Raw genomic sequence first — 15,611 nt, 5'->3', positions numbered from 1 at the left:
TTCCTCAAATACAAGACTATTAAGTTACTATTTCAGGAGGAAAAAAAAAAGAAAATGAAAGATAAGGCTGTCAATTATCTTACTACAAAATGTTAAATTATGGGATATAGTATTACTAGTAGATGAAATAAATTTCCGCTCTGCAAACCATCAAACACACAGACATCTTACCGTCAAGGACAATGCCATGCAGACAAAGGTGAACTTCTTTATATGTGTTGCCGTCACTGTGTTGCTAGTGTTCACCAGTTTATTGCTGGGATTATTCTAGGAAGAGAAAAAGAGAATTAGTACTAAAAATACCAATGGGCAGCCACTGGATTTCTGGATGTCTCTATTTTACTCCCATAGTGTCCTTGCGGTCTCAGCCATGTGCTGCTCTGACTGAACTACTTTTCATCCTAGGATGACTTAAGGGTGACAGAATTTAGAATCTTAAGACTTGGGTGGGACCTGAGAAGTCTTCTAAACTATTCTTTCCCATCCCTGCCAGGCAGTCACCAACGGTTATGTTTTTCCTTCCTCACATTACCCGGTTTCATACATAATGGGTACACATGTTGCATCTGCACAGTAGATTGCAAACTCCTTGAAGGCAGGGACTGTTTTGTTTTGTATTTTTGTATCATCAGGTGTGTGAGGAAGAATGTGTTAAGTAGAGTCTGGCTGGAAAAGAGTCACATGTTTTGAACTGTTATCAGGTCCTATGGGGAGGGTACTAATATTCCACCATCTTGTGCATGAGTGTAAGAATGAGGGGAGGGTAAAAGCATTAAGTGTTTACTATGTATAAAGCGCTGTGTTAAATAAGCACTGGGGATACAAAGAGAAAAGTAAGACAGTTCCTGTTCTCAAGGAGCTTATGTTCTAATAGAGAAAAGCCACACATAAAGGAGGGTTCAGCTGCAAGCCAAATGGAAAGGTCCCATAATTCTCAGGTTCAGAGGGTAGGGGCTGATTCTTTAACATTATTTCCATTGATAACCATCTATTTCTGATATTGAGCCATTTGACAGTGCCAATGGGACAGTGGGAAGGAGAATCAAGTATTCATTAGTTGTGGCCCTTCATGAGGCCTGTGTCAGGGCACATCTCCATAAAGGATGCCTCCTGGAGGAAAAGAAACAGGTCTGGGAGACAGAGAGGGAGAGGGAGAGGGAAGGGAAAGGAGAGGGAAGGAGAGGGAGGGGGGGGGAGAGAGGGAGAGGGGGAAAGGGAGAGAGAGAGAGAGAGAGAGAGAGAGAGAGAGAAAGAAAGACAGAGAAACACGAGAACGAACAGGGCTCTTGGTCCCAGGGCCTGCACTATCTCTTTGGCTAGCTTGGCTTGCCTGTCCTATCAGTGGCAGTTGGTATTGGTAGGGATGGCGGGCTGCCCCTCCATAGGGGCTGTCCCCCTGGATGGTGGCTTCAGGACCAGGCTAGATGGAGGTTTGTGGTTGTGGGGGCCACTGCTATTCTTGGAGCTTTGATGCTTACTTGCCTATTGGTGGCAGTTGGTTGGCAGTTGTTAAATGAGTGACTAGGAGGCCCAACTGCCACAAAAGTAATTTATATGTGTGTGTGTGTGTGTGTATAATATATGGGTGTGTTTGTGTGTGTATATATATATATATATATATATATATATATATATATATATACACACACACACATATATAATATATATGTATATATATACATATATATAATATATGTGTGTGTGTGTATATACAGATACATACATACATATGTGTGTGTGTGTGTGTGTGTGTATATATATATATATATATATATATATATATATATATATATATATGTAAATATGTTTGTCTGCCTATCTATCTACCCAGGCTCATCATGAATACAATTAGTCACATAAATGGCTAATATAAACAAACCCTTTGGAACACCTGGCTCCACTAATTCAGCCTAATGAAGTATACACAATCAGGGTTATTAGGTGTTCCATTTCGAATATAAGCTAGGTATTAAAGGAAAATCAAAAGCTAAGATAATTTCCTCTCCTCTGTCTTCCCATTACCTGCCCCGACAGCATGAATGTGAAAATGATTGCAACTGCTTTAGATTCTTAGCTGAGATACATCTGCTCCTCTAAAGAACAGTTACTACAGTGTATCAGAGAATAGTCTAAAGGGTAGGATATTTCCATCTTCATCTTAAGTCAAGATCAAATATGTATTTGTGATAACTCAGGTGGCTAACTACGGAAATGAGATATCTCTGGGGCTAACACCTCTGCCATAAAGTATTATGGAAGTCTTGATCTTAGCAAATAGGAGCTGGTATTATGGCAAAGGATGGCCTGGCCAGGGTTTGTTCCCATGTAAAATATACTGCCTCAGAAGGAGGCTTTGATTTAGGATGAACAGGAATCCTCCACATTTTAGTTGCATGTGTCATAACATGTGATGAATGCCAGACCTTCATTCTACATAATACTATACTTCTCAGACAAAAGGGAACCTTACTGGTCAGATGCACTACTGTTTCTGAAGGAGTTAAGTCACTGAGCGCTGAAGTGCTCACTGTACTGATGAGCGTCACCTGGTCTGATCACTATATTATAAGCCTTAAAAGAGGTAGCCAGGTGTGTGAGAAAGATTATGGCAATAAGGCCTGACGAGAAAACAACTAGAAGTTTTGAATTTGGGATCAGTTCTTGTATGGAACTGTTAGTGAGGAAAAGCACTAACAAAGTCAGGAAAATTCATTCTGATTTCATGATCATAAAAATCATAATGAGAGGGTAGAATGTGGCAAAGCATACAATGCGGAGATTTTTAAAGTTCTTTTTACTTTTATCACAATTGTCAAGGATATTTTACTTCTTAAAATGAGAAAGGTAGAGTCAGAGAGATGGAGACAGAGGCAGAAAGAGAGAAGTAACAGAAAGACGGTGACAGAGACAGAAACAGAAGGGCAACATGATGTAGTATATAGAAAGCTGGCCCTGAAGCCTATGCAAATTTCTAAGACTATAAGTTAACCAGTTAGTCAACAAGCATTTATTATATGCTTACTATGTGCCAGGCACTGTGCTAAGTGCTGGAATAACAAAGAATGTAAAAAAAAAAATCTAGTATCTGCCCTCCAGCAGCAGGTCTAATTGGCAAGACAAAATGGCAAGGGGCAAACTGCACTGGCCTGAGTTTCTTCACGTGGGAGCTTGTTATGCTAAGGAAATCATAGTTCCAGTCCTTGTTCTATCCTTAAATTGTCTGCTCTACTTAAAAAGGAATTCTGCTTTATATTGAAAAATGACAAGCATATGTAATCCCTACAGAGTCAACACTAGCCAAGAGTCCTCTCGGTGTGCACCTAGCTGGATTTGGTGAAATTGTGAGCACAACTCTCTTACTCTCTAATCTGTGAGTAAGCCAAAAATTTGAGCTGCCAGTACAGTAGAGGCAGTCTCCATTATGGTGAATGAGCAGCAACGTTCACATATATGGAGCTGGTTACAGCTTAATGGAATATTTGGAAACAATGGGTGGGGTTTTAGAAGGATTCTAAATAACAAGAGTTTTTGGCTGGAGGTGTGCTTGTTAAAAGGACTTTTCAAAGCTTTCATCCCCTGGGCTTAAAAGTGAGTGACACAATATCATGAATAAAACAATGTTTTTCTTGGATCCATTGATCAAAACCCTACAGTGTGTGTATTGTTCAGTTTTATTATTTCATAGTGGCCAAAAACCATTTTAAATGAAACATTCACAGTTAGGAGGCTTTGACATTTTAGTACCTTCTATCCCAGCAGGTTAAGTTGTCATTTAATACTCTCTGAAAGATAGAACTGATGGATTCTGATGGATTTACTTAACAATATAAGACCCCATCTACTCCTCTACCCCAGCCTAATTCCTCCACTTCTCCTTTTGGTTTTCCAAATCTATTCTGCACACACATTTTCTGTCCTGAAATTACTTCTTGCCAGGGATAGATCATCCAATTTTGTTCACTCATATAATTATTCCATAAAACTGTAGATTTTGCCAGATGATGCATTTTAGCCGAGCCAGTTTATAGTAGCCAGAATTGCTTTTTAAGCTGTAACTTTGATTCTCTTTCACTCAAATCACTTTCTCATTGCTCTCTGAGTGAATTACTATTGTTACGAGTGGGAATGAGTTTGGAGCTGGCATAGGAAACTCCTGATGAGGAGGTTCTCCCTAACTATGCAGACAGACCTTTCCCCCCCTACATCTTGGGAGTCTAAGACAGTTTCTGTGACTTGCTCAGGGTCACAGAGCCAGTATGTGTAAGGGTAGGACTTTAGGCCACGTTTTTCTGATCTTAATGTGTAGGCTCTTCTCCATTTTTGACCCTCTGTTATTTCTTCCTATTGTTACACGTAATCAAAATTTGATTTGTGTAGAAATCTCTCTAAAGAAGGATCTCTTCAGCCCATTATCCTTTTTAGAAGCTTTCTGAGATCTTTCTCATTATCTTTATTTTATAGGGGCAGTATGAAAGACAACTCAGTTGTCTTGTGATAATTCAGACAGCCCAGGCTGAAGTATGCTCATTTTAAGTCCTGTATGCTATTCCAAGAGCTTAATTTTTTTTTATTTTATTCTGAACTTAAGAAATAAAACAAGCATTTCTATAACATAGTAGAACAGGAAAAAAAAAGATGACTGTACATGAAACTGCAAATCTATTATCTACAACTTGCTATTCCTTTAAAATGTAAATGTTTGAAGACCACAAGGGGGCAGGGCTGCAGGCTGCTCCTGCTCTGGCCCCATCTTCTTTAGTTTTATTTCACTTTCTATGTCCACAAGCTACAAAGGGCTGAAAGGATGGTTAGATTCTGTGGCTCTGGAATCAGTTAGGTCACCTCTGATATTTCTTTTATTCTCAGAAATGACTTCTTGGGAATTAGCTCCTGGCATAAATCACAGAGTCAGCAGTAAGACAGGACAGCTCAAAAGCAAATACCCTTTTGTTATTTTTAAAGAGGCCTACTATCTAGAACCAGGAAGGTGACAGTCCTGCTGTCTTCTGCCCTGGGCAGACCAGGTCTGGATTTCTGGGTTCAGTTGTGGGTGTTACATTTTTGGAAGAACATCATCGGTAAGTCGGAGAACACCCAGAAATAGGCAACCAGGATTATAAAATTTGCCTAAAGAGTATGGCATATAAAGATGAGTTGAAGATATTGGGGATGTTAAACCTGAAGAAGGGAAGCTCTGAGGAGGCCATGATAGCTGTCTTCAAGCAGCTGAATGGCTTCCATTGGAAAGAGGAATTCAATATGTTATGCTTAGATCCAGAAGGCAAATCTAGGAGCCACATACATATGGAAGCTGCAAAGAGACAGATTAAGAGTTGATGCTGGGAAAAACTTCTTAATGATTGTGGCCATCCCGAAATGAAATGGACTGCCTTAAGAAGCTGTGATGAACACCACCTCTCTTGAGTTCTTTACACAAAGGCTGAATGAGGACTTTCTGGAGATGTTGGACAGTGATTTTTTTCTTTGGCACTGGTAAGACCAGACTGCTTGAGAGGTCTCTGCCAACTGGAACAATCTGTGACACGCAATCACATTAACTATGACCTCTTATCTCACAGGAGCAGGGTAATGTTATGGATAATGACATAAAGCTCTGCTTTAAATTCTTACCAAAAAAATGCTCCACAAAAGCCAAGGTTCCATTGTTCCTCACTAATACCGGTGATAGCTGCAAATCAGTTCATTGTGGGTACCCATTTCATGTTTGATTCAGGACAGATTATTTGTACCTACACAAGATTCTTCTAAAATCTAGCCAACTTGATAATGAGAGGACTCCAAAAGTAGGATATGCCTCATCCATTTCTGGGTAAGTGGATATTGCCACTAAACATTTTCTTGGGTACACATCTACTAGGTCAAGACCCCAAAAGTCATGGCTATGCAAACTAAAAGCACAGCTCCACAGAGATACATTCATGTCCTAACAGCCCAAGGACTAAATAAATGTATGTTGAAGCTCTATTTCTGAATTTAAGTCCTGGCTTCTACCCTCCCCTGTGCAATGCAGGGTCAAGGAAGCATTTAGTTTAGATAATAATAAGGATAGCTGACTTTTAGAAAGTGCTTTAAAATTTACAAAGTGCTTTGCCTATATCATCTCATTCAATCTTCATGGCACCTCTGTTGATCTCTAGATAGTTACCGATGCAGGAATCAATAGTACACTAGCAGAATTCCAACATTAAGGCCCCCAACTCCCCCTGCGAACTTTGATTATCTAGGTTAGTTTCCTCACAGGAGTAACCTAAGGTGATTTAATAGAGAGCCACAGGGATAACTGCACTGTTAGGATGTTTTATGTTTCCTGAAGAAAATCCTTCTCAATTACCTAGCAACCAAGTCTGGGCCTCTAGATTAGAACTGTGACATGACCAAAATACTGTCATAACTTTGCTACTCAAGGTGAAACTGAAAGGATCAGGGTTGTGTGGGGAGTAAAGGGGAGAGAGTAGAAGACAGGAGAACAAAGGGGAGAGAGAGGCAAGGAGGGATGGAGAAAGGGGGAGAGAGAGACATTAATGGAGAAGACTCGAGAGATACTCTACACCACAGACACTCACCTTGTCAAAAGCAGGATAGACGGCTCGAATTTCAGTCAGCCAGCCATATGGCATGTGACCCACAGGGTATGTAGCTGTCAGAATTGCCACTGCCTAGACAGGAAGAGTCAGGAGACTTAGTCTGGGCATCAGCAAAGGTGCCTTCAAAAGCTGTCCTTTGAGATGTTACAAAATGAATGTTTCAGGTTTAGAAATTTTGAGACATCACACCTCACTGGGAGATTAACTCTTCACAAACAGTAAAAAGGAGAAACTCTGTTCCCCACAGAAAAGAAATACCTAGACTGTTTTTCAGAGGCACAAAGTGCAGTTAAAGATTAGGCATAGTCCCTGTGCTAGCTAACCTGGGTTTCAGGACATCAGGTTCCAATAGACAAATAAAAACCAGTTCCTTTTGCCTTCACCTGTTAAAATTACCTTAGAGTATCTTGTCATCAAAGCCAAAGAGCACCATGAATTTTTGCAAAATCTTTGCTATCATGAGAATTTTAAAAGGAATCCTGTACTAAGGAAAAGCAATAACACCTTGAACACTTTAGCTTTCTTGATTGTTTTATGAAAGAGGATTATATATAAAAAAAGGAATTATAGCACCTCTAAAAAGGGATCTTTGGCAGCAGTAGCAGCTTTTGAAACTCATTCATCCATTATCTGAATTGGGTCCAACAGGCAGTTTACAATATTGACTTTTTCCACATCCTATCTCATTTGTTTAAGAAATTTGGCAGTCTATCCCTGTAGAATATAATCTAAGCCCTGACTTAACCCCGGGGCAGGAAAAAAAAAAACCTTAAATTTCAAGTTCCTTTTTGATCTCCGGCTAATCTTTACCTTGCTGTCATCTTAATGACTAGAACGAATACGTTGGTGGAAACAGTTAATGTTTGACCATAGCTTTGCAGTCACAGACAACCTGTTTGATGTAGATCATTTCTAAAGTGCATTAGAAAATTAAATTTCTTTTTCACCAGAAAATCATGGCTCATCTCCATGGAAATGAGGTTATTTTTCATTCTAGGATCACAGATTCAGTTCTTCCCCCTCATTTTAGAGCTGAGGAACTAAATGACTGCTCAAGGTCACATGGCAGGAAAACTGATATTTGAATGTAGATACTGACACCGAATCTGCTGTGCTTTCCACTGCACCACACTGCCTCAGGTCAGTAACTTAAGGAACAACAACAAAGCTCCCGACCTGACCCATGCTCAAGCTGATTCTAAGCGATTTACTGATTACTGCATGCCAGCAGAAATAATTAAATCAATAGGACAACATTAGTATTTTATTGCAACTCACTTGTATGTTGTTAAAAGTTAAAAATAGAAAGTTAACCATTTTTAATGGAAGTTTTTCTAAAGTCCATTAATACTTTTCTGTCTTGAATGTTAAACAGTACTTAGCATATAATAGTGTTGTTGTTGTAGTAGTAGTAGTAGTAGCAGTAGTAGTAGTAGTAGTAGTAATAGTTGGCATTTGTCACTTCATGGCTTACAAAGTATTTTCTACCCATTATTTTTACTTTATTCTCACAATAACTTCATGAAATAGGTAAGAGATATCCCATTATTCCTGTTTTTACAGATATGGGAAAAGAGACAAAGAGATATTAAAGAAATCATTTACTTAAATTGCACAGAGCAAATGGCAGAGTTGGGATTCAAACTCAGACATCTGATTCCAAATCCAGTGTTCTTTTCACTCTACCATGGAGGCTCAAAAATATTCTAAATGAATGAGATTCAGCTATTTTTGGTGACTCAAGACTATAACATGGTCATCAATTATTGCCCCGGGAGTTAATAGATTCATGCTTCACAAGGGATCCTATACTACGTAGGGATGCCTGTACTTTCATAGCCCACAGTGTTAGGCTTTTAGAGTTCCTGGGTCTGTTTTTCATGGGTTTCTCTTGTCCTCCTTTGTTTCCAGGCTGTCAGATGTCATTTTTTGCTGCTTTTTGCTGCTTGTTTGTAGATTTCCCCCATTTGCTTATGTGATAGGAAGCCAGATGATCAAATTGGCAAAAAGAATGGAATCTAAAGTAAGAGTACAGGAGAGACTGTGGAACTTGCCTATGAATAAAATAAATAAGCTTCAGTATGTGGATTTTGTATTTTTTAATTACTTCTGGATTCTTGGATATTGAAATGTTACTGTGTCTTAATTAAATTATGGAAAAATTACTCCATGACTTTTTGCTGTAGGACACAATTTTTTGCCTAATTATAGTGTCCTTTTGAGTTGATAACTGATTAGATAACTTTGGTATGAATGTACAAAGTATTACTGACTTTATGACCTTTGAAAACAACTAGCCTTGAAAACAGTCTCCTTGCTATGGTTAAAAACAAAACAAAAAAATCAAAAAACAAACCTTTCTTTTTTATATCACATTCTTTTTCATCTCTTCATGTGGCCTGGATTCCCTCTGGGCTAATTTAGAAATTGCTTTAATATTTAATTATGCTCCAGATTTTCTTTTCAAGAGATGATGGAATTCCAATTCATGGGCAAAGGCTGGCTGTCACATTTTTCTTTATGGGCAACTTGAAATGTGCTTTTGGGAAAGCTGCTGTTACAGAAACCACCCAAGATGAGAACCATAGTTTTAAAAATAAAATCCAGGAACCAACTGGGGCATAAAGGCTAATATGCTCTTGATTTGTGAGGTTGTTTTCCTCCCATGCCAATAGTGAGATGCTTCCCAGTTCATGGAAACTGGCAGGATACAGGGGACAGGATACATGCTGACAAGGCGTTTCAGTGCTCAGTCCTGCCCCTTCCTTTTCAAAAGCAACATGTCCAGAAATAGGAGTTTCTAAAACATTCAGCCAGCCAACTTCTTTCCTTAAAGAACTGTCGTTACAGAGGACAGAATTAATTCTTCAGAACTTAATGCTGGAGAAGAAATGAAGTAATGTTGTTTTAATCAAACCACACTTGGGAGAAAATGGTTCTGTTCTCTCTCTTTTGAATTATATTTTTTCCAGCGTAGGGTTAGATAATAAGGTAAACAGTTTGGGTGAGACTCGATATTGCTAAAAAGGACACTGTCCATGAGAGACAGGGTGATGTTTAAGGGATGGTACAATGTGGTGAAATGGGAGGGAACAGCTTTAATCCAAGCCTCTCTTGAAACGTTACCTTTCTGTGCAAATGTTACTGACTTCAGCAGCCACAGCAAAAGAGTAATGAACTCACGGTGAATTCCCCAAACTAGTTGGGTGAACCTGGAAAAAGCACCATCTTTTTGGATCCCAGCTTCCTTATCTTTAAAACAAAGGGAAGGGTGTGATGAGATTATTCCTAAGATCCCTCCCACCTCTGAAAAGTCTTAAGTGATACCCTGATGTCTCCCAGCAGGAAGGTTCCACACTAATTTCTAATTAGGGAATGTGTTGACCACCATACATACATTTGTAAATCCTTAACTACTGTTAGAGAGAAATGATGAGCCTACCTCAGTGGCGGCAGAACTGCCCCCAAGGTCACGCGAGACAAAAAGATTGACGATGGGCCTGCTGATTCGCTGAGTGGCCAGAATTAAAGCCAAAGGCCACCAGAAGCTCAGCATCTTCCTTATTGTAGCATCTCCCTGTGTCAAGAAGTTAAAACAGAAGCTTATTCAACTCTACCTGTAGAAAAGAACTAAAGGTTCAACTAAAAGCCTTTTTTCTTATGATTCTAAGCATCAATCAATTCATTAGTAACCCTTAAAATTTGTGGAGGGAACAGAGGTCTCCTTAGGTGAGCCAAGAAACATAGAACATTATGGGAAATTAACTCATACAGTTGGCAAGGCACAAACATCAGACTAAGTGGATCCAAAATTCTGTTTTCCATGCAGGAAATATGTTTCTTTACCAAGGCCAAGATCTCATTTCCAGCTTGTAATGAAGAATAAGTTTGAAATTGGTCTCTGTTTAATGATGGGACTGTCTGGCCAGTAACTGTGCCATAGGAGGAGGGACATCATTATAATGGGTGTTTGGGGTTTATTTTATATTAAGTGAGTACCTGTCAAGGAACCTAAACCTTAACCTGATTAAGGAAACTACGGGGAAATAAGATGCAGATTCCCAATCTCAGATACCTAAAAGAGGTAACTGGTATTATTCAGAACCAAATAGAAGGCAGGTTGAAGGCAAAATAACTTAGTAAAATGTTATTAAGTACGAGATAGCTAAAGAGTTTCAAAATAAGTAGTACCTCACCCTTCTATGCTGCCTATTTTTATGTAGCTTCTTGCTTGCTTCCCCTCAGTGAATAAGTGACATAACTGTCTGGGGGTGGGGAACCTGTGACCTCGAGGCCACATGTGGCCCTCTAGGTCCTCAAGTGCAAACCTTTGACTGAATCCAAACTTTACAGAACAAAGAGTGAAGTTTGGATTCAAAGGGCCACACTTGAGAACCTAGAGGGCCACATGCGGCCTCGTGGCTGCAGGTTCCTACCCCTCCCTGTCAGACACTGCCCTATGTCAAACATTTTTAGAACAATCATTTTTTCTGTTTCTAGATGAGTAACAGTAATGGATTGATCATTGGAAAGTCATTTTAATTTGGCTATCTTGATAAGAGTTAACTGATGTGATGTTATCAATAATTTCTTTATTGATGTCCAAATAGTCAATATCATTAATTATATAACTATGGCCTTCCATGCTTTGTGGTATGATATAGCATAGACGCAGTAGATGTAATATCTTATAAAGTATTACATAAGTTCTTTCATAGTATTAAAATTATACTACGAGTCCAGCACGAATTACCAAACTCAGAAACTGGCGTTCTATCTATGTTCCAATTGAGAAAACCCATTATTTGTTGGCATATATAAGACTCTACAATTTGATTACATTCTACCCAACCGTCAAAGGTCAGATCCTTGATGACTCACCCTGAGATCTCCTTGATATCTTGATACAATTTAAACCTTCATCAAATATTGCCCATACTGCTCTTTTACTTGTTTCATACATGTTAATCTTGAACTACTAATCCAGGAATTTTAGGCTTCTTGAGGGTGGGGACCGTAACTCCCTCTTCTGTGACTGCTACAGTACATGGTGTAGTGCTTGGCACATAGTATGTACTAAACAAATTACAACTGGAAGCACTGACCCAGCATGTGCTCCTGCTAAGAGAGTCAAGACGTGTGCCACTTCAATCTACTTGTGAATACAAAAACACCACTTACCTTACATGTAGGCACTAACAACTTAAAGGATGGCATGTTTTACTTCTTTAAATACAAAATTAAGCATTAAAAAAGAAGCATAAACAGGGTACCAACTGATAAGTATTCTTCCACGTGATTATCACTCAGCATTTGGCTTTAGGTTGTGAATAGCTGGGTCATAATATTGAGAGCAGTAGAAATTTATTAAATGCTTCTTGACTGACTTCTGAAGAGAGCGCTTTATTAGTCTTAAATATTCCCATACTTGAAGTGGCTCTGTATGTGAGGTCGTCGAGATGGGTATCTGCTCCAATGATGTAGATCATAACCTATCCGTGGCTGTGCAACTTTTGTGACTCTTACCTATGTCCTTCCTTAAGTTTGCCTCTGAGAGTTCAAGCAGTCAGTCATCTAACATTTATTAATCATTATATTCTTGGCACTATGCTCAATTCTTGGAGTTATCCCTACTTTTCTTGAAGATGATAATGGAGTCTTCTATTGGTTTTCTCTCAGTCTCACATTTTCATAGAGCTTTATTATTTATTCCTCATTTATCACTGGTAAAAGCAAAGAACAAACTGCAAGGTACTATGTAAACATGAGCTAATAGTAATAATACTGAATGTTCTTTTTATAGTGATTAAGGCATAAGCTTGCTATCTGGATTCTTCATTTCTATAGGGGTAGAATTAAAGCAACTATTATTTTGCTGCAACATGAGTACAGAGATATTGGTGAAATAGGAGGCAATCAGCACATGCTCATCAAAACGTACCCCTAGTTCAGGTCCACTGCTATCTGGGATTATGTCGTGAATGTTCTTGTAGTAACCCAGGCAGAGGGTAGTACAGCGGACAAGTGCTCCCATGTACAAAGAAAGGATTGGAATGAGAAGCGGCTCTCTGCATTCCAGGTGACTATGAAGCAAAATGGCTACAAAAACAACCTGAGAAATTAAGAAAAAACAGTAAGTCAAAGAAAAAAATTAAAATAAACAGTTTTTGCTTGATCTCAAAATAGATAGAGAAAACCTTAACTTTGATACAAACAGAACTGAACTAGTTAGTCTTGGTTTAGAATGTTTTCCAAGACAAGAACCCTCTGTAATCTAGGGTTAGACAAGAAGGGTATAAGGCAAGAGTCTATGAGTCTTTGTGCTGGATACAGTGTTGAAATTATCTCAAGATATGACTTCAGAATGAGAGTTAAAGTTCTAGGTATGTACCAAAGGATCACTTTTCTGTCTACACAGAGCATGCAATTATCTTTCTCATTAATGTCAATCTGGACAGAATTATTATTTGTTAACATGATAAATGTTATAAATTGCCTCTGCGTAAGGCTGTACCAGAAGTTTTAGCTGGTCAAAAATACAGTGTCCTCTCTCCATCTCCAAATCCTCTCTCCCACCAAGACTAGTGACCATTTGGAACAAATATATAATACTAGGGGAAGGCCAAATCTGGGAAACTTTCCAGAAAGAAAGTTAAATAATTCCCATTAGTGAGGCTACAGGAATAATAATAATAATTAGTAACAACAAAAATAAGATATTATTATTCACACAAAAGAGCCAAACAGATGGAGCTTACTAAAAATATCGCATGAAAATAAAGCCAAGATTAATAGATCTTTTATGTTAGAAAGGTAGAGTACTGGTTGAGGTGACTAGCAAAACAGTGTAATTTGAACTATATTTTTTAGTTCATAAATAATGTTAATAACAGCTAACATTAAAATATATTTTAGGGTTTGCAAAGCTCTTTGCAATGCCATGGACATAATTTGCTCTCAATAAATGTACCAGGCCATGGGATCCCAAAAGTGTGACAATAGCAATAGTAACCAAGAAAGGGCAGCCTCAACTTGAAAAATGCTCATTTTTAAAAAGGGTCCATAAAATAGAGGTACTAGACAACTTGGTGATGCTGACCATAAAGAAAAAAATGCACGTTAATCCCAGTTACCATAAACATATTGCAACTAAAAGATAAAAAGGAACTTTGAAAAAGGGTATGGTTTGTGATGCCGGGACATTTGTAGACATGAAGGAACTTTGGAGAAAAACCAAGAAATCAAATGGAGACATAGAAAATGCATCTGATCTAAGTGCTTCTCAGAGAAACAATGGTAATAAATACTACTGGTCAAAAAGTGATTTATTTGTAGTCTGGAAAGACTTTGGCACCAGGACTGCCTTTCTGAGACCTAATGAATGGGATCAAACTTGCCACAGATGCCCTAGAGGAAGGAGGGACAAAGGCACTGCTAGGGCTTAGTGGTGACAGAAAAAGGCTCCCTGGAGGACAGACACTGACTGTGTACAACGGCAGAAGAGAACTCTATTATGTACACTGAGCAATGCTCCATTTTGCCATTGGACATAATAAAACCTACTACTTTCCCCCAAGTTTGTGGCATTCAAGTGGAAACTAATCATAAGCCATGAACTGCAAACCACAAAGCCATTCTGAAAGAATTCCACTGGACATACAAAATGTGTTATTTGTGTTTTGACTCCAACATATCCTTCTCTGATAAAATCTGTTCATTTGGTCATTTATTGGGTCACTCACAAAAGACCTGACCCTGTGTTAAGTTCTATGATTTGAGAGTACTTGGTTCATATTACTAAATTCCTGGGGCAATTATAATGTTTTATATATACACATATGTGAAATATGTAATAGTATAATATATCATATGTAATAGAGAAAAGGAAAAGCCAAGACAACTTTAAAAATGCCTGACAACTAAGTTTGGAAGTCTAACACTATTTTTGCCTAGTCACTGGCTTTTATGACACTGCTTTCTTCTGGGTCTCCTTCCACTTCTCCAGTTGCTCCTTCCTGGTGTCCTTTGCTGACTCATCATCCTTCTCTTTCACCCTAAGCATGGATGTTGTCTAAGGTTCTGCCCTGGATCCTCTTCTCTTTTTTGGTGATCTCATCAGGTCCCAAAGATTCAGTTATTTCTATATAGATTGATCTCATTTCAACTGAAATTTCCACCTGGATTTCCTATTGGAACCTCAAACTTAATATGTCCAAAATCAGAACTCATTATTTGTCTCCTGCCACCCCCACAAAGTTAATATCCCCTCCAAACTTCTAAACTTTCTGTTGAGGGCACCACTGTCCTTCTAGGTACTCGTGTTGTAACCTCAGAATAATCCTTGACTCTTCTATCTCTTAACGTCATATCCAGTTATCCAAAATTGGGTCTATACATACCTTTTTCTTCACTTGCACATTATCACTTGTCATCTGGACTACTGTAATAACCTCTTAATTGTTGAATCTGCTTTCCGCCTTTCCCCTCTCTAATACACTCTCCACATGGTTGCCAAAATAATTTTCCCTAGATAGAGGCCTGGTCATGTTACTTCTCTGCTCCAAAATCTCTAGTGGCTATCAACTGCCTCTAGGATAAAATACTAAAATAAATAAAAACCATTTGGCCTGTAATTTAAGGACATCTACAATCTCTCTTCAACTTGCCTTTCTAGCCATATTTCACATAACTCTCCCTTTTCACACTCTATAATCCAGCCTAACTGGATTGTTTACTAAACTTCATATTTTATCTCTTGCTTCCATGTATTCTCATAAACTGTCCTCTATGCCTTTTCTCCTTTTCCTTTAAGAATCTTTAGCACCCTATCATAATAGGAATTTGAAAACTGACTAGCATGCTGGGATTTGTAGTTCAGAGGGACAAGTATTCCCTCTTGGACCACAGAACAATGAGACAATGAAGACGCTGGAACTGGAAGACACACTTGTGTCACATCCAAAAATTTTAAAAGGACACCCAGCCTGTAAGAAACAGACAGGGGGA

The 15,611-nt window shown here is 38.6% G+C and overlaps 1 protein-coding gene across 1 annotated transcript in view; it reads right to left on the bottom strand.

Moving 5' to 3' along the window:
- The window catches only part of ANKH (ANKH inorganic pyrophosphate transport regulator), a 161,779-nt gene that overhangs the window by 43,281 nt on the left and 102,887 nt on the right, over positions 1 to 15,611 (bottom strand). Inside the window, exons 6-9 of the mRNA XM_036750670.1 lie at positions 12,547 to 12,717; positions 10,048 to 10,182; positions 6,585 to 6,677; positions 172 to 267 (exon numbers count right to left, since the gene is read on the bottom strand). Coding sequence (XP_036606565.1) covers positions 172 to 267; positions 6,585 to 6,677; positions 10,048 to 10,182; positions 12,547 to 12,717 — 495 coding nt within the window. The remainder of the gene's footprint in view (positions 1 to 171; positions 268 to 6,584; positions 6,678 to 10,047; positions 10,183 to 12,546; positions 12,718 to 15,611) is intronic.

This window comes from Trichosurus vulpecula, chromosome 1 (assembly GCF_011100635.1).
Source record: "Trichosurus vulpecula isolate mTriVul1 chromosome 1, mTriVul1.pri, whole genome shotgun sequence".
NCBI lineage: Eukaryota > Metazoa > Chordata > Mammalia > Diprotodontia > Phalangeridae > Trichosurus > Trichosurus vulpecula.
The sequence above is the reverse complement of the archived record's forward strand: the minus strand, read 5'-3'. Positions and strand labels throughout refer to the sequence as shown.